Consider the following 20197-nt stretch of genomic DNA (forward strand, 5'->3'; position numbering starts at 1 on the left):
CCCCCCTCAGAGTTCCAGCTCACCTGGCAGAGAACGTTCCAATAGAACATACTAGAGATCCAAACCAGTGGAACGTCTCGCTGCCTTGGTTACCACCATAAGAAAGGGAGATGATGTTGAACTCTGGAGAGGTGTCTTGAAGTAACATCCATCAAAGCCACATGGAACAATACCCTCCTCAGTAATGTGACAGAAGCAATTATTGTAATGTCATGTAGGTAATCTGATTGAATCTGATGTAATTACAGATCTGATTACAGAAGCTATGTAGAGCACATCGAGGTACTGACTATTGCTGGCAAAGTGTGAAATAGGCTGTTTACTGCTGAAAAAGCAGCAGGCTTGGTTGAGTACAGACTAATGGATTCAGACTGACACACACACACACACACACACACACACAGACAGTCACAGAGGATGCATGATCACAAACCTGGAGGCACATACACACAAACACATAATATACATACACACACAACCACACACTGTACATACACACGCACACAAACACACGCATTCACACATCCACGAAACACCCTCACACAAACACACACACAATGAGGGATCATTTGAGCTTGCTCTCCGACGCTGGGGAGGAAGGGATGAATGAAGGAGGGCTGAGTTTCTCCCACCGCCAGAGACGTTTGTTCTCTCAGCCCTGAAAGCCATCGATATCCTGCTCCCCCATAATTAATCCATCTGTTTATTCTAAAAGCCAGTAATAGAGGGAAGGGGGGGGGGGGGGAGAAAAAAACATAAAGGGGGTCATTTGTCAGGGAGGAATCACTTCAGGTTTTTTCCACTCCAAACTTTGTAGGTCACAACGGCGTGGAGATGGATTGCTCTCCCCTGAGGCTTCTGGCGCCCCTTGAAATATTGATGGCGACACTTTTACGAGCGGTGTAACGGGACGACGCACGAGGCATAAATATGTAACAAACAAACAGGTGCCTGACACAGACCCAGACAGACAGGGGGAAATGACCCAGGCTGGGTGACCTGCAGATGGATACGCAGATCATGCACACACACACACACACAAAGATATTGAAAGGTACACTCCCATGTACAAATATATAGTACGCAAACACACACACACACACACTGTGATCTAATATCGACCGACATCAACCTGCCCACATTAGCGACATACACCTACTCACAACCACACATCTTAAGGTCAATACAGAAGATACTCTTTAGTGTGCCAGTCATGTTGGACCGTAACGTGGCTCAAAGGTGCCCTCTCTCCCGTATTCATGAGCGTCGATATACAAAAGGGCCCCAACACACCTGCGGTCAAAGGGCAGCTCCCCCGGGAGAGTGTGTGTTGCAGCCCTGCCCAGGAGGAAGGCCACGCGCTGGAAGAAACCATGCGTGTGCGAGGGGGGGTGGGCGGGCGGGGGTGGAGGGGCCGGGACGGTCCTCTGGAGGAGAGCCAGGGGGTCTGGCGAGCCCTGGCACAGCGGGTCAGATGCACAGCTCACCTGCACACAGCAGTCTGGGTCTACGCAGTCCACCAGCCCATCTGCAACACAGGCACACACACATGCATTCAAGCGCACACACACACACACACACACACAAGCACACACACAACATATAATCACGTAAAGGTTAAGGATGAGTAGACGGGTACAATCGAGGACACATGTTGGTACACAGCTGCAAACATACACATGCCGCAGTATAATCAGGTAAAGGTTAAAGATGCTTAGACAGGCACAACCAATCAATCACACACTCATACACATATACACGGTAAAGGTTAGAGATGGTCAGACAGACACATTCAAGCACACATGGGTACACACACACACATCGTCATTAAGTACTTCACAAGCTTCATCCCCGCCTAATCCTTTGAAGCTGCTCTCTGAGTGTCGGTGGGGACAGTATTTATGCCTGCAAGGCAAGCAAAAATCTGCTCACATTTAGCCGTCTATAGGGGCATCAATGAGAGCATATGACAACCCTGTCATCTGCTCAATAAACAGAAACCTTAAGGCAGAACTACACACCACCTCTATGGAATTAAGGCCCAGAACCGTACGCTGTAGGATAAAAGAGTCCAGGCTCTAGATTTCCTATTTCAGTCGTGTTTTGGGGGAGAAAGGCGAGAAAACTGTGTTGACATTTACAGCGGAAGCATTCCGTACTGCAGTAAAAAGGCCAAATCATTTTGTAATGGCCTCCGTTCCAACAGTCAAACGCTTTTGTTTCAGTCCTCAGAAAACGGCAACTTCACAGAGATGCTACAAAAAATGTGGATGGCACGAAAAAAAAAAAAAAAATGTATCTATAAGATCAAAGCAAGCATACATCTTAGATCTTTTGAAACGTATTTGCATAGAAAAAAAAAATCCCATGTGTCCATTTGTGTGTATGTCTGTCCTATTTATTTCCTCTGTAGTGAGTCCTAATGAATACAGGGGGCTTTTGAATGAAGCCAGGAGGCTGATGGCTATGTCTGACTGGAACAGATGAGATCATCCTCTCATCACTGCTGACAACATCTACCATCTCCATTCCACCCTCAGAGAGAGAGACAAAGACAGAGAAAAAGACAGAGAAAAAGACAGAGAGAGAGAGAGAGAGAGAGAAAGACAGATAGAGAGAGATAAGAGGCAACACAATGAGAAGATGACAGACATACGGAGAGATGTGTAGAGAGAGATAAAAGAGGAAGGTAAAACACACAAGGGACTGAGAGAGAGAGAGAGAGAGAGAGAGAGAGGAGAGAGAGAGAGAGAGAGAGAGAGAGAGAGAGAGAGAGAGAGAGAGAGAGAGAGAGAGAGAGAGAGAGAGAGAGAGAGAGAGAGAGAGAGAGAGAGAGAGAGAGAGAGAGAGAAGAGAGAGAGAGAGAAAGAAAGAGTAAAAAAGGACAATAGTGCACCTGACAATTCAATCAGTGGTTGAAGCTGGTTGTTCTAATGTGTTGTGATAGATGACTGAAGGCAGATTAGATCTAATGGGTCTCTACACAGCTAGTTGAGCCTCAGTTACAGAGTAGGAGGATTGGTGAGAGAACTCTATTTAGCAGGACTGATGTCTGTGTGAATGTCCATCCATAATTACACTGCATACTGCTTTCGGGACCAAAACAAAGTCATTACCAGGGCCCAGCTCTCTTTTGGATGTTTTGTAATGAGCACAAAGGCCTGATGGAAAGGGTTGATAACAATGAAGTAGTGAGAGGTAAAATAAGAGAGAAAGTGTACGTGTGCATTAGTGTGTGTTTGTGTGTGTGTGTGACAGGGGTATCAAAGGCGCCCATCAGTATGGCTTCCTCCCACACCGAGCTTCAAACTCGGGTCCACTGACTCAACATGCACCAACCACACCCTCTGTAGACACTGCGTTAACAAGCTGCGCCACCAAACATCTAGCTCTTCAATGGCGAGTGTGGGAGGTATTTACACTGAGTGAGTTGAACTTATTCTACTGGGTTACATTTGTGTGGGATTAGATGAGACCCTCTCTGCCTACTGCTAAAGACACACAGATACCTTCTGACTCAAAGGACATTTTGAGTGGCGGTCCTTCGAAACAAACTAGAACACAGAAGCTACATTCCAGTAACAGGTGCACTGGCTGTGTGCTGGGAGAGACCTGGTTTGGGAGGCAGGTATGTTTGTGACATTTTGATTTCCCTTCCTTTGAGACTTTTCAGTAACCATAATGTAAAAATGTGTTTTGTTGTTTCTCTTACACATGTATTTAGAGCAAGGAATATCACTGATGAGCTACGCAAATATGAGATGTGTGTCGGATCTAGTTTGTTGTTGAAAGATCCTTTCCGGTGGCTCGAGTGAAATTGTTGCATTAATGTTCCTGAGGACTCATTCAGGAGTCTTTCATCCCAGCAGGGTTGTAGATATCAAAGACATTAGCCCAGATAGGGGTGATTAGAGGGTGGGTATACACACAAACACACACACTGTCCCTTTAAACACCTACAGCCACACACACACACACACACACACACTGTCCCTTTACACACCTACAGCCACACACACACACACACACACACACACACACACACACACACACACACACACACACACACACACACACACACACACACACAGGGACATCACTTTAATCTATACTTTGTTCCCATACCTCCGTCATTGTCCGTTCCGTCGCTGCACTCAGTCTCCATGACGACACTGCATCCGGGTCCACTCCACCCTGATTGGCAGATGCAGCGCCAACCACTCTGCTCCAGGGTACACCGGCCATGCCCGCTACACAGCCCCGGGCAGCCATCTGCAAAACAGACATTAACACACACACACACACACACACAAACACACACAATTTTACATTATGTATTGCCAGGTGGGTGTGTTTTTAATTTGTAAAGTGTGTTTCAGGCAGCAATGAAGGGCATGAAGAGGTGAGTGCCGTAGTGTTTGTGTGTTTCAACGTATTTGTGTGTGTGTGTGAGCATGTGTGTGAAAGTTAATGAGAGAGAAATAACTTGCCTTTCACAACCACATCCAAGTCATGAGTGACTGTGGGAGAAGAGGGGGAATAGGAGACAGTGTTAATCTAACAAGCTTCCTAGCAAGAAAAAGAGGTGAGAGAGAGAGAGGGGGAGAGAGAAAGAGAGAGAGTAGACAGAGAGGGGGAGATATGGAGGGAGAGAGACAGGAGAGTGAAGGGCGGAGATGTTTCTAGTATTTCTTAGGCACAGTTAGAGTGTGTCTTGACTGTTAGTTGTGGCTAACAAGTAGCACACAGTACAGTACAGTTTGTGCTTCACACCTTGCCCAGAGGAATAATAACCCACACAGAAAAAACCTCACACCCACACACACACACACCCACACACACACCCAAACACACACACACCCAAACACACAAACTCACCCAATGTGCAGTGTTCTCCCTCCCATCCAGGCTGGCACACACAGGTCCCGTCGTGGCACTGGCCATGCTCCTCACAGCGGGCGTGGCACGCCCTCTGGTCGCAAGCCGCACCAACCCAGCCCTCCTCACACTGGCACTGGCCCGCGTTACACACGCCATGACTGCCACACGGCACCGGGCACAGCTCTGCGGCGGTGGGGGGAGCGATGTGTGTGTGGAGCGGGGGGGGAGAGGAGCAATGTGGGTGTGTGTGTTTGTGTCAGGGGAAGTGGTAATGAGGGAGGGGGGATTTGAGGAGAGGTGGGTGAAAAAAGGCAGAGCAGAAACCGAATTGGAAAAAAGAGAGAGATAGAGAGAGGAGAGATTAAAGCCTATCCTGCAGTCACTTTAAGTACTGCAGACGAAGGCGTCTCTTTCTCACCTGTAATAGTTAAGCTTTCAGACGCAGGCAGAGAGTGAAAGAGGGAGAGAGCGACAGAGGCAGAGAGAGAGAGTGAAAGAGGGAGGGAGAGAGCAAAAGAGAGAGAGAGACAATGAGATTGAGAGCGAAAGATCGAGACAGAAAGAGAGAGGGAGAGAGAAAGAGCGACAACATCTATTACGGTAGGCAAACGCCTCAAATTTGCACTGCGTATTTAAACGCTCCACACTGACACTCTTTCCAGACGTTTGATCAGATTTGGAGAGTATCTTAATATCTCTTCTTCTCTCTCCTCCTCTGCCTAATCAAATCGTTGTCGTTTCTCTCTCTCGTCCGATATTACCACCTTCTTCTCTCGAGTTGCACCACCCTCTCCCTTCCTACCTCCTCCTCTCTCTCTCTCTGTCGCTCGCTCGCTCTCTATCTCTCCCTTTCTCGCTCTCTCCCTCTCTGGTTCTACTCTACAGAACAGAGCCCCATCCATCAGAACAAGAACCCCAACTGCTGCGGGCTCCCTTCTCAGACTACTTATCCAGCGATCGTAAAAAAAATAAAAAAAGTTATTTCAATTTAAATATACATAGAGAGAGAGGAGGGGGTGTGTGAGGTGGGGGGGGGTGGATTAAGGTTGGTGAGTTTTACGCTCTCTATTAGAATTACATTAGCTAAATTCTGGCTCTGCAAGAAGTGGATGAATCATTTCTCCCTGTGAAGAGAAGGTTTGATTAAAACCTGAGGACCTAATCTCAAGGTGAAACTCTCCAATCTCAGATAGAGAGCTCCGTAGCCGAGCACAGGAGCTAATTCTCTGCTTAGCGTGGCAGGCTCTCATCTTAAACCCATAAACTCCTTGAAGTGGGCCTGAAACGTGTGTGTGCGGTGGCCGTCGCTGCACTCATGTGGGCGTGTGTGTGTGTGTCACTCTCTGCTCGGTCTGCGTGAAAGAAACGTTTGTCTGTGAGCGTGTGTGTGGGCATTTGTGTGTGTGTGAGAGTGAGTGCATAGGTGTGTGTGTGGTCAGCAGATATCTGCAGGTCAGAGGAGATTTATATACAGCACGAGGTGTGAGAGAAGTGTGTGTGCCCCGTTACAAACAGAGGAGCAGTGTGCCATCTCTATAATGACCCTTTTCCTTCCAGTCAGCATTCACACAACAGTCAAGGACAAAGACACACCTCATACCGTAACACTTTCACCCACCCACCACCACCACCATCCCTGCCACCACACACACACCTCTCTAGCCCTGCCACCACACACACACCTCTCTACCCCTGCCAGCAAACTAACAACACCGTTCCACTGCTTGGCCCGACACAAACCCCAAGGATGTGAATGACCCTAGAAAATATGTATTTGGGTTGAATTCACTTTCATAATTTCTTGGGTGGAGAGATGCTTAATACCGTAGCGGCGCAGATTTCAGCTACTGTAATTATTATAGAGAGTCTTTTGGGAAATGTAAATGGGAAAATACACATGAAACTAAAAAAGTTCCTTTCAGAAGCTAATATCCATGCAGTAATCCTGCGTGCACTGAGGAGAAACAGGCTTCAGCGGCGGTGTTCCCGCTGGGTTCCCTGGTCTCTCTGAATCTAATGTACTTCTTAATAAAACCTCCTTACTGCTTCTCACATGCCTTCTTTAAAAGGCCTTCCAGCTAAAAGCTCGACAATAGTAGGTTTGTTGACCTCTTACAGACTAGGTTTCAGCCTGGTATAGCTGGGGCTAGAGTGACAGTGGTTGTGGGTGTGAGTGAGTGCTTGTGTGAATGTCAAGGCGAGGTAGGCTGTAGTCTGCTGGCGGGAGAAATCTCATTTACACCCAGCATGGAGCACACACAGAAACTCTCTCACACACACACACAAACACATTACACACACTCACACTCCATTCAGCACCCTTTCAACATGTGTCCTTCTTATTAATAGATACCCGAGAAACAAGCAAGACCATGCTTGTATGAACACAGCTCACCCACACACACGAGCACACACACACACACACACACACACAATAACCCAACGCAAATTCAACGAGTACCTCACAGTTGGTTTACATGTGTGTCTGGGATCGCTCACCTATGTAGCAGTCCGGTCCGGTCCAGTTGGGTTGGCATGCGCAGGTGTCTGTGTCCAACAGGTATGTACCATGACCGGAACACTGGTCCTGGCACGCAGGCAAGGGCTCATCACAGCTCACACCCACCCAGCCCGCAGAACACACACACTCTCCGCGCACACACACCCCGTTCCCCGCACACTGGGGGTCCACACAGTCCACTGCAGAAAGAGAGGGAGTCAGAGAGAGCGAGAGAGAGAGAGACTCATTAATCCCATCAGCTAACATTGTATGAACTGTGTTCTTTGCCAGGAACTCAGCAGCTAACCAGCCTAGCAGCGCTGCAGTGCTTCCAGGACATTAGACATGCTACTGTAGCTGTGTGGGTGTGTGTGTGTACACGTGGGTGTGCTGTTTCCAGTGTGCCCTACTCCTAGAAAGGACTAGGCTAGGATCCACACTGTGCTTCAGCAGTCAGGCCCCTCTGGGCTAGGCTGAGCTGGGATGAGCTGGGATCTGTGTCTGTGTGTGTGTGTGTGTGTGTGTGTGCCTGCATGTGTGTGTGTGTGCCTGCATGTGTGTTTATACACGTGCGGTTTTGGTGTGTGTTTGTATGTGTGCCTGTGTGTGTTTGTGTGTATGCCTGTTCATATGTGTGTTTCTGCTTGAGTGTGTGTGTAATTACAGCTCTATTTTTAGTCTCCTAGACTCAAGGTCAGTGTTGCTGCAGAGATGGATGTGGAGCTAAGTGTGTCTGTGTCATCAGCTGTGCTTCCTTTCTTAGGCCAGTTGAAAACACAGACTGAAGGATTTTAATGGCCACACATGTAAAGTCCCACCGGTATACAGACGTAGCAGGGTGTTCATCTGCTCCCTACCTTGTTCACAGTTGACTCCCTTGTAGGCTTGGTTACATATGCAAATTCCCTGGATGCAGGAGCCGTGATTGGAGCAGGTGGGGTCGATGCACTGCCCCTCTTCCACGTTACACTCCGCCCCCTTCCAGCCTTCCAGACAGGCGCAGCGACCCTTCTCGTACACACCGTTGCCACTGCACAGCACCGGGCACGAGTCTGCGCCAGGACACACACCCGTCAGAACACGTACCACAACCCTCATTCACATAGGCATCCACACACACACGCATGTGTATACATGCACACATGTAGCACACATAAAAAGATACACACACACACGTGCACACACCCACATACACACCCACATACACTCACATGCACACACCCACATGCACACATACACACACACACACACACACACAGGACTGCAGTATATTACCACAGAGAGCGCAGTCAGTGGCTGTGATGTGAGTAGGGCTACGCTTTCTTATCTCAGCTAGTGTGCAAATTCAGCAAATCCTAAAGCTTCCACACACACACAGTACACAACACACACTCCAGCTTATCCTCTTGCTGTTTCAATTTACTGAAGCACCACCTGAGCCTGGCTACCACGGCAACCCGAACATCGCAGAAAATCCCTCCGCTGTCCCCTGGCTTGGAGCGGGCGTGAAAACAATCGTGAAAATGACAGATTAGAGTGGAAGAGAGAGAGAGAGGGCCGGCGATATCTCCATGTCGGAAGGAAAGGGCGTAGCTGAGGTAATGACAGCCAGAGACAGGAGCTCGCCAGTGAGCGAGAGGGGTACTTCTACTGCAAGAATGTCTACAGAAGAAATAAACTGTGGAGCTGTCTGTGGTACTGTGAGAGGAAGTAGAACAAGTACGGTAGGAGATGAGGTACGCTGCTGTCTGGGAGAACAGCAGGAGAGAGCAGCAACCAACCCCGAGCCAGCAGCAGGAGACACCACCGTGCTGCGGCTGCTGATTGTCAATGTTCATTTCAAGTCAATCTGCTATTTTTGGCACGGCTGTAAAAGGTAAACAACGTTCCCAAAGCAGCGTGCACCACAGGGGACGAAGAACAAGACCAGATCCAAAACTCTGCTGTAGAACCGAATCAGTCGTGGACTGATCAGATACTGTATGTCCTTTACGATGATTGAGACCAAGGAGCGATAGTGTGTGTGACTGCGGGTGTATTACTATAACTGTGTGTATGCGTGTGGGATTGTGAGTGTTTTCATTCCCAATCTGGGGTGGAAAGCCTAGTCTATAGCCTTATACGCCAGCGTGTTATCACGTAATCCTTTTCGAGAGGGTTTCAGAAACATCCGTCGAACTTTGCAGACGGATGAAATGAACAGCGGAGCGCTAAACGAGGCAGGATGAGAGGCGAGCATGAATAAATGAAAAGCGAGATAAATAAGTCATGGGTGTGGCATCAGAGCAGTTACTCACTGAGAGAATCCCGGCGCAGAGCTTTTCCCTAACCTAGTTTGGAAATCAGTGCGCACACGTAGGTACACACACATGCATGTACACACACACACACACACACACACGCATGCATGCACATACACACAGGTACACATACACAAGATAGGGCAGCATAGAACACATGGCCAAAAGACACACACACACTGACCTTTGGCACAGTCCGGTCCTAGGAAGCCAGCGAAACAGTGACAGTGCCCTGCCACGCACTCCCCATTCCCATTACAGCTGGTGGAGCACCCGTCCATAGTATCTACACACACACACACACACACACACAGCCAGAGGAACACACACACAGGCACACACAAAGGATAGACATCAGATACAGCTTCATCATCTGGCAGAGGGTTCTGTTATTGAATCAGAGATCTGATAAGCGATGGCCGGTTCCCGAGAGACAGGGCCCATATTAGATTAGGCTGATCATGCCGCAATGGCACTCTTGGGAGCAACCGAGCACTCCCTTCCACTCAGCAACCCTAAACGCATTAGAGAGCATTAGTGCCTAAACAAACCCTGTGTAATTCACAAAACATCAACACTTCATGAACAAACAAAGTCTATAGAGAGACATAGTCATAAAAGCCATTGGAGCTGATGAACAATATTGGCAGAGGCAGTAGTGAGTTATATCAAGGGTACCTCAGTACACAAGGCAGAGGAGATCAATGTAAGGACTTGTTACAGCCAATGTAATGAACAGAAGCTTTTTCATCAAGCCTCTCCCTTGAGGAAGAGTAAAGACTGTTCTTTGACGATCCTATCTTCTTTCACTCCTCTGTCCTTCATCTAGGATCTCTCCTTCACAAAGAGAGAGAGGGAGTGTTTGAAAGAGTCATACTATTTGATATTGCACTGGCAGGCCCTAAATCAAGATCTCCTTCAAATAGAATTGCCGTAATTGCGGCGGTCCAGAACTGAAACCAGGTCTGGATCCTATATCTGTCCTGTTTGTGGGCTTTATCTTCATATCATATTGCTGTTTTCTCTTAATTAGGTTTAAGTACCAACACCATTTAACCTCTGCAACCCGTCTTCATAATTAATAGAGAGGAGACCATTTCTGCAATACTCTCTGTCACTAACACGTATTGTGACAAAGGGATACAACCTATATATCTTCTATGGGATACAGTACTACCTATATATCATGTCTCTCACCAATACTTTGCTGAGGGAAATGATCCACCTGTTGGATACAGACAAAGGTGGTCCAGGAGACAAAAAATGTTTCAATCACAATATATATATGTCTTTAATAGCTAACTCCTATACCAAGTCCCAGAGCAGCAGCTCAGTGACTTCCAGTAACCACGGGAACAACCTACTGTACTGTATACATCATCTCTCAACCAATGCTTACAGCAACAATGGGAGTCAACCTCAGCATCATCTCTTCTAAATTCACTCACTGTATCAGGATTGAACCTCTTCACCATGTGTGTCCTGGCCACGCAAGCCAGATGCCACATGCCCCACAGCCCTGACACACTTGCATGACAGCAGCCACCGCCCTGAGGCACGAATGACACATGCTAATGAGACAGGCCCTTCCACCAGCTGGTGACATGCAGCCTCCTGGTCTCCGCGGCAACGCGTCACTACGGAAACCAGCAGCAATTTTCACCTCCATCACCTGTCACTGTCACGCTGATGGAAGGGGGGAATGGCAATCACGCTCGCACACTCGTACCTATTTCACACACACACGCACACACACCTATCTCAGTCTCACACGCTCTCTTTCTTCAGTGGCCTCTCCTTCTCCTCCTCCCTCTCACTCTTTTTCTCAGGAACGCAGGCACAGACAGACACACACGCACACACGCACACACACAGCCCAACGTCAGACACACAACTCCCTCACACAATAAGCTGAGAGATACCACAAAGACAGGCTGGAGACATGAGGTCCCTCCTCTGAAAGGACAAGGTGGAGTAGGGACAGTGCCCCAGTAATTACCTACCTGTCTACATTCAGCACCAACCACTGTATTCAGCACACTCCTCAATTTGCATTGTCATCTAGGTGCCATGGCAACTCGCTACCAGTTTCATATCTTCACACAGGTCTAGCATTGCTGTCTTCCCCTTTCAATAGGCTATGGTGTATGGTTATGTAGTGTGGTGTGGTGTGTGATACCAGTTCTCACTTATGTGTAGTTTCAAAGGTATTTTGAAGATATTTCCAGTGAAAGAACTGGCAGAACACATTTATGGAATACTTTTCATCCTTTCCGGTAATCAAGTCTCTAATGGGTGGGATGCATTTTGGAGAAAAAAACACAGTGACAGGGTGCAAAGTGCAGTGTTGCCTCCTCACCTATAGGGGTGCTGTGCAGCAGCACAGGCTCCAAGCTGCGGCCGTCGTTGTAGACAGCAAGGTGCCAGGTGCCGGGGTCCATGTACTCGATGAAGCCCGTTTCCTGCAGAGCGCTGAGCAGGAGGCCCCCAGGGGCAGACCCTGGATCAGCCAGGCTTCGGGGCAGCTGCTTCCCATCCAGCAGCTTGACAAAGTCAAACTGGCCCAGGACGGCATGCAGAGAGAGCCCACAGGGAGTGCAATAATCAAAAGTTAGAATGAATAGACAGGATATTCACATTCATGTTCTGCCCCAGAAGAGCATCAAGGAGGAAGTGACATGAGCCCTTCCTGAAGCTCTGGGTAGCACATGGAGCTGCTTGGATGGAATTCTATATCCATGGTTTCTGGGTGCTGCAGTTGTGTTGAAGAGAGACGATACTAATGACTGAGCTTCCTGCTTTCCGACATCCTTTGCAATAGTTCCGGGTGTTAATCAGTGAGCAATCTTTTCGGAAACATTCACGAATATGTCTTGTTAGTGGAGATATGTGGGCCAAGGATGTGACCGTTTCAATGAAGGATGTGAAGTTCATCTGGCTGCTAACACACTTCTTTGTGAGACTCTACGCCAGCCAGCCAGTTCCTCGACACGTTCTCCAGGACACTTTCTCTTTCTCCTAAAACACATCGCTCAGGTACAGAACCAGCCAGTCAGACGGATCATGGCTATATTTCAGCTTCAAACTCCCCATGTGTTCTTTCCCCATGTGCTTTCTCCTCCTCCCCTCAATTCCCCCCCTCCATCTCCATTCCTCTCTCACCCCCCCTCCTTGTCTCTTGCCCTCCTCCCTCTCCTTCTCTCCCTCTCTCCAAACCTCCTTGAACTAGAAGCGGCGTGTGTGTCGCACTCCCCCTTGAGGGCTGTGTGTCACACGGGTGTCAAAAACAGCTAATTAGACCTCTTCATGCAGGAGAGAGCAGGGCTGTGCCGATGTTAAACAGCACATGACTCAGGGTGTGTGTGTGTGTGCGGGTCTGTGTGTCCTTTGCCAGTGAAAAACGTTGCCACCGAGTACTCCATACTGGGTCGTGTGTGTGTGTGCGTGCGTGTGTGCGTGTAGAACATGATTAATGCTACACAAGCTCATATGACCTCAATGACCACAACTAATTCTACCAGGCCACCAGGTCAACAGGAGTATGTTTATGTGTGTGCACATGCGCATATGTGTGTGTGCGTGTCTTGTCATTACAAATGACTCACCTGCGTATGAGTGGGCGGTACGTTTCGGCGCCCGTAGACCCCCAGCAGTGCATTGTGGGACAGAGAGAGGTTGAACTTGATATAGGTGGGGTGGTGCACTGTCAGGTGGAACCTCCAGAACAGACCAGGAGGGATGGCTTGAGTCTGCTGGGTCCCAATGTCCACCTCTCCACGGTCTATGGAACGGCCACGCACCCACTTATCTACAGGAGGCCGCAACACACACACACAGAATGCACAGACACAAACACAAATACACACACACACACAAATTGTGTGATTATTAAAATGTATTATTAGGTCATTTTAGCTTCATGTTTCCATCCACTCAATAAGATAGCACATTGAGAAGCAAAACAGCCTCTCCAAAGGTCATTCTTTTGTCAATCACTTTGAGAGGCAACGCGGCTCGATGGAGAGCAGCATTGTGTGTGAAGTGTGTGTTGCCGTGCGTGCGGCAGTGTGTAAAGCATTTGAGTGTGTGTGTATCTGCATTGTGTGTCTACCAGCACATGCCCATCTCTTTGTCCTGGTCCACATTAGCATCCACTCCACAGACAGAGACAGAGAGAAAAATAGAGGAAGAGGGAGACAGACTAACGCTGTCAGACGTGTGTGTGTGTCTGTGCGTGTGTGTGCCCAGCTCTTTGTGCTTGGAAGAGAATAGCTATCGATGGTGAAGGTCCCTTAGCTCCAGTCTCCTCTCCTCTGCGGTGCCTTCATGTGTGCTTTATGTGGTTGCCAGGTTCATTGTTGCTGGTGCAGGGGGGTCCTCTCACTACTCTTTGTGCCAGGCATCACAGTGAGATATGCATTCTGGCTCCTAAACTAAGACGGAGGCAATCCAGTGACAAGAAGAGAGCGAGGGTGAGATTGTTATCAGCCAAATACAGAAGAACTGTTAGGGGACCTGATTTACAGACAGGGGCCCGTTCTCTCCCGATCCATAACCCCCACGGCAATGTGCTCTTGCAGAGGGAGGGAGAGAGGGAGGGAGAGAGGGAGGGAGACTGAGAGCAACAGAGGGATGAAGGAAGAGGGGAGGAAAATGAAGAGAGATGGAGAGAAAAAAAGATCTTCAGATCAAGATCATTTTAAGGAGGCCGAGAGAGTGAGGTGTCCTCAATGCAACAAAGAGTGAGATCTACCTCTCTGGTCTCCAATTATAGCAGAGAAGCCTCTGCCCAGCCCATAATATGCTGCCAGTCTCCCTGGTAACCCTTTGGCCCCATGCAACACAATAGAGAAACAGTCAAAGGAGATCCAGTCCATATTGTGAGGATGGCGGGCTGCTGTCCAGAGCCAGATGAATAGGACATGGCAGGCTGCAGGCGAGCAGACCAGCATCCAGGTCCCTCTGATGCTAATTATAATCTCCTTCCTCCCCGCGTCTGACGCAATGGAGAGACAGAAACAAGCGCTCGGGTCAACCCACCGCCCCCGACCCCCCTTTCAGAAACTGGAGGGGTTACGGAGGGGGAGAGGAGCGCTAGGGGTTGTGAGGCCGCGCAAAGGTTGCTGATGCAAACGCCGGAAAAATACCATCAGCATGCACATCTAACCCTGTGCCTCCTGCACATTCTCTAGATCCCCAGTTCTCTCTCTCGTAATCTGCTTGGAATATACAATAACAGAGAACAATCATCTCATATTGAAGAGAGGAAGGTGAGAGAGGAGATAAAGAGAGTGCTATAAAGGTAGAGAGAAAGTAATAAAAAGATGAAGAATGGGCAGAAAAGGAAGGAGAGTGAGTTAAAGAGAAAGAGAGAGACAGAAAGAGAGAGACAGAAATGGAGGGTGGGGGTTTACAGTGAATGGTGTTGGGTGGGACGTTCTTTTTTGTAGTGAAGTGATGTAGCAGTGTGTGTCACAGTGTGTAGTGTGTACCAGAGTGTGTAGTGTGTATCACAGTGTGTAGTGTGTACCAGAGTGTGTAGTATACACCAGAGTGTGTAGTGTGTATCAGAGTGTAGTATACACCAGAGTGTAGTATACACCAGAGTGTGTAGTATACACCAGAGTGTAGTATACACCAGAGTGTGTAGTATACACCAGAGAGTAGTATACACCAGAGTGTGTAGTGTGTATCAGAGTGTAGTATACACCAGAGTGTGTACTCCCAGGCTCCGAATCGCCTCTCCCATTAGCTCAGATTACAGATGTCAATCAAAATAATGACTGGGGCAACAGTAACACAGCGGCCTTAACATGTCAGAGGAAAAGTCAAAACTCAGGCATTCTCTCTGATAGTTCACAGACAGCTGTCAACATCTACACATCTTCTACTCTAAAGAACATCGGATGGAACTTCGGGCTATGATGAAATGGTCCAATAACATAATCATGGACTTCCTGTTTGACTCTTCAGAGTGGAGATGTTGAAGGTGCACCAGAGATTGTAGGAGACAGTATCAGTGCTTTTCATCGGAGGTGGACTGGTGACAATATGTAAAATGCCTGTTTGTTTTAGAAGCAGGCAGCGGTACTAATGGTTAGCTTATCTCTGTCATCACAGCAACGCCGTGATAGGATGATAAATGGTGCGCTATCTGTCCTGCTCGGATTTAACGAGAGGGGGAGAAGGAGAGGGGGAGAGAAGTAGAGAGGGAGAGAAGTAGAGAGGGGTAAAGAGAGAATAAGAGAAAGAGGTAGACATAGTTGGTTTTAATGATGCCAGAGGAATGCATCCCACATAGCATGCCCTTACACACATGCACAAACATATTGTGCAATTCCCAGTGTTAGGCTAATGAAGAAACATAGTATCAGGTTGAATATGCATCAAAAACATATTATCATAATGTTTTTACATTATGCAACATACACACACCCACGCACACACACATCTTATCTTCACCTCCGGGTGTAACACACTCTACCGCGTACACACACACACGTTACCACCTACTAATGACTATACAGGGTGACAAGGAGATATTCACATCAGTCCGTTACAGTACTAATGCACTGGGCCGTGTGTTTGTGCGTGTGTGTGCGTGTGTGTGTGCGTGTGTGTGCGTGTGTGCATGTGTGTGCGTGTGTGTGTGTGTGTGCGTGGTGAGGCACAGATGAGATGAGAGAGTAACTTGACACCAGGCCTGATTAATGTCTCTCGCCTTAGGGTTTCACGGGTAAAACAATTACACCTGTAATCTATTTTCAAAGGAGCTAAACTGTCTTTTCAATTAATGTTATTATTCCTCAGATTCTAATGAAGCTGCCAACAGGATACTGGTGTTGAGCAAGAGGCTAGTCGGACATGATACGCCCGAGGACTACGTGAGAGTGTCTGTGTTTGCGTGTTAGCTATGAGTGTGTATGTGTGGTTGCACAGACACGTATTTGTGTGAAAAGAGTGTGTGTGTGAGTGCAAGACGAGCAAACTCACGTGTGTGTCTGTGTACAATTGTCTGTACGCTAGTTTGTGTGTGAGAGTGTGTCTAAAACTCCCCACAGTGCGGAGCTGACAACATTAATGGTTTTCTAAAAGAGCTCGCCTTAGGACAGATAAAAATATCACAGCGGGCCAGGTCACCATAATTAAGGGAATTCAATTAAAAGGCTTTTTGGAGGCAGGTGTCTTAATAAGACACCTTCTCTGTTTGATGGTCCAATGAATGTCCCCCAGAGCTACGAAGGAGATCATCTTATTGGACTTCTAGAGCTCTCCCTCCTCCCTAGAAACCCTCCACCCCTTCCAGCAACATACCCCCCCCCCCCTTACTGAGTTAACAATGTCAATTTCACCCTACATATATGCTTAAACGGAATTATTTCGACCAGCGTGTTGATTTGAATGGAATGATGGAGGGGCTTAAAAACTGATCATAGGATCTTTTTATTTATTTTATGATTTGATTTTGACGGTGGATGCGAGTTAAGATATAGAGGAGATTTTGAGAGACACTTGGATAAACCATTAAGATATTGGCTTCGTTGCTTTGTGAGGGTCGGGGATTGTCATCACAGTCTTGTGGCTGTCTACCGATCTGATGTGTGTGTGTGTGTGAGCGTCAGAGCATGTATCACAGCATGTGCCGATCAATGAAACCGATGTAGCACAGACCTGTCTAGTGCACACACACACATACACACAGTCACAGTGCAGATTATTGATGTGGTCTTTAGGAAGCCTCCTCTCTCTGGGTCTGGCTCCATATCTCACTCATCTGTGGAGGAGTTCAAGCCGACTGAGTACACAAGAGACCGCCTGACGGCTGACTGAACACACGCACGCACACACACACACACCAAACCAACCACAGTCACGCACACACACACACACACACACAACCTGCCACACAAACACACAACCACATTAAGCAAAGCACACAACCAAGCACATATACATACAGCCAACCAGCCACACACACTTGAGCATACGCACACACACACACACACACACAAACTAGGAGTGAGCAGACTGTTGAGTGTTTCATCATCTTTTATGAATTAGAATGAGCAAGTATTCCACTCTGTGCCTCATGCCCTTCCTCTGTGTAGTGGCCATTCCCCAAGTAGTATTACTGCACAACTCAATGGTAGTTTATTAAGGAATGAGCGTCTCTGGCAGCCAACTCTCCACAGTGCATCAAGTGCTTTCATGTGCTGCAGGGGAAGTCTTACATATCCAGTGTGTGAGTGTGGAACTGCATGTGTGTGTGTATGACACCGAGTAAAGGCGTTGCCAGTAAACGAAAAACCGTGTGTGTGCATGCAGGGATTCGTGTAAGTGTGTGTGTGTGTCTGTGCACGGGCGTGCATGTGCGTGTGTGTGTTTCCGTGCACGGGCGTGCATGTGCGTGTGTGTGTGTGTCCGTGCATGGGCGTGCATGTGCGTGTGTGTGTGTGTCCGTGCACGGGCGTGCATGTGCGTGTGTGTGTGTGTGCATCCCTGCCGCTCCCTCATGCCCCAGCCTGGGGGTGCTTATTGAGGGGGCACACTGCAATTAGAGTCGTACTAATTAAGAAACCTTTCATCTGCATAGGACTGTTAAGCTCCCCCAGGAAGGGATAGATATGCCACAAAGACACATCTACAGGAACAGACACATCTACAGGAACAGACACATCTACAGGAACAGACACATCTACAGGAACAGACACATCTACTGGAACAGACACATCTGACAATGCTCGTCAATTAAAACTTGGCTGGCTAAGTTGTCGAACTCCTACTTTTTTTGAGGAATTGTTTCAGTCATTTTCATCCATATCTTTTGTGTGCATGTCCTTGCATCAGATAGGGACGCTTACAAGAAAATATGTTTTCAAAGAATTTTAGATCATAATAAATGTGATTGCATGGAACTCATTCACAGTAATCAATTATGTCATCATAAATTATAACCATAACTTGGTACAGCATTCCAGTTTAGTTAAAGTCAGACGGAATGGAATCATATCAAAACAGAATAACAGCTTCAGCACTGTACAACATGCCTCAATGCTTCTATAAAACTGTAGACAAACTGAACTCCACATCCTCTCTCCTCCTTGACGTCATAGCACCCATTTCCCTGTCTCCTATTCGATTTATTTCTCCATTCCTCTCTTTAGTCTGACAGATGATGTCACTCTCTCTCGCTCTGGGAGGTGATGGGGGTGGCTTGGCGAGTGTGATAATCCTGGCACGGGATTACTTAATCCCTCATCTCCCCTGCCAACCTCCTGCTACCATGACCACCGCAGGTTATCTGAAAACACTGGATCAGATTATAATCTGGATCAGTTTTGTTTGGGGATTTGACTGAATGTGAAAGCCGTTCAATGTTTGATGTCATTGATGTAGCGATGTGATGAGGCCCGAGGTGCAGGCTCTGGGCCATCCCATTTGGATCCTATATGGGGGGGGAACTGAAAACCTCCCAAAATATTGTCTGTAAGAATTTGTCAGGAGCCTTTGTTGAGAACAATCCTGAGCAATCAGCTAAAGGAAGTCTCTGGGCCACCCAGTGGCACCACAAGATGTTTGAACGTGTCGGTCAAGGATAGTGGACATATTAGACGTTCGTTAGGAGAGGGCAACGTTGTTGACTCGCCCTCCTCCTGTGCCTGGCTCAAAGGAGGCATTTGATTGGTCGAGGGGGAAAATGATACACAGTATTAATCATAACCAGATTAGCCAATTAGCTGCTGTTCGTAATGAATGATTAACAATTGCAGGGATTTTCTCCAGGGCATATCATGGAAAAGCATGTTGGGAAGGATCCTAATCCAATAGAAAGCAGTCTAAATATGTGTCAGGGGACATCAGTCACTTTTAAACATTCATATTTTCATTATATTCCCTTGCAGTTACACAGGAAAAAATGGTCCTTTCCAACTATTGTTCACTTGCAATAGTGTTGTAATATTTGCTATTTTAATATACTGTCTGTGTATGCATGTGAGAGTGTATGTCTGTACAAACCTGTGAGCCGTGTGTCTGTGTTTACAGTGCATGTGTGTGTTTATGCCTGGCGCCCATGCACTCACCCTTGTCGCCGATGTGCGTGTGTTCAGGGCCGTGTGTGTCAGAGGAGAAGATGGGGCTGGTGGGGCTTGCACCGTGCCCGCTGTGCCCGCCATGCCCCACGTTGTCCTGCTGCTCCACGCTGCTCAGGCCGTTCTCATACAGCTGGCCCTGCCCCCCCTGGCGGAGACGCCAGGTCAGACCAAACAGGTGCACCGCTGGAGGGAGGGGGGGAGAGAGAGATAAATCATTATTTATACACGAGAAAGAGGTGTGGTTGATTCCCCTTTAATGCTCGTCTTAGCACCCCTTCATCTAGTTTATATGCTTATTAGTGCCCAGCAAGGCACTGGGCAATTAACAGTCTCACACACGCACACACCCACTCACTCTCTCACACACACACACAGGCAATCACACACACACACGCACACTCACACACAGCATTGCCGAGGTG

The 20197-nt window shown here is 47.9% G+C and overlaps 1 protein-coding gene across 1 annotated transcript; it reads right to left on the reverse strand.

Moving 5' to 3' along the window:
* Positions 1–1293: 1293 nt before the first annotated feature.
* Positions 1294–19958, reverse strand: LOC134016337 (teneurin-1-like; the record flags this gene model as incomplete). Its single annotated transcript, XM_062455709.1, has 10 exons — positions 1294–1528; positions 4126–4272; positions 4491–4520; positions 4879–5064; positions 7381–7581; positions 8239–8433; positions 9866–9967; positions 12041–12239; positions 13287–13489; positions 19764–19958. Coding segments are annotated over 10 exons (1693 nt in total), but the record flags the coding sequence as incomplete, so codon positions are not given.
* Positions 19959–20197: the final 239 nt, after the last annotated feature.

The sequence above is a fragment of the Osmerus eperlanus genome, unplaced genomic scaffold (genome assembly GCF_963692335.1).
Source record: "Osmerus eperlanus unplaced genomic scaffold, fOsmEpe2.1 SCAFFOLD_396, whole genome shotgun sequence".
NCBI classification, from domain to species: Eukaryota; Metazoa; Chordata; class Actinopteri; order Osmeriformes; family Osmeridae; genus Osmerus; species Osmerus eperlanus.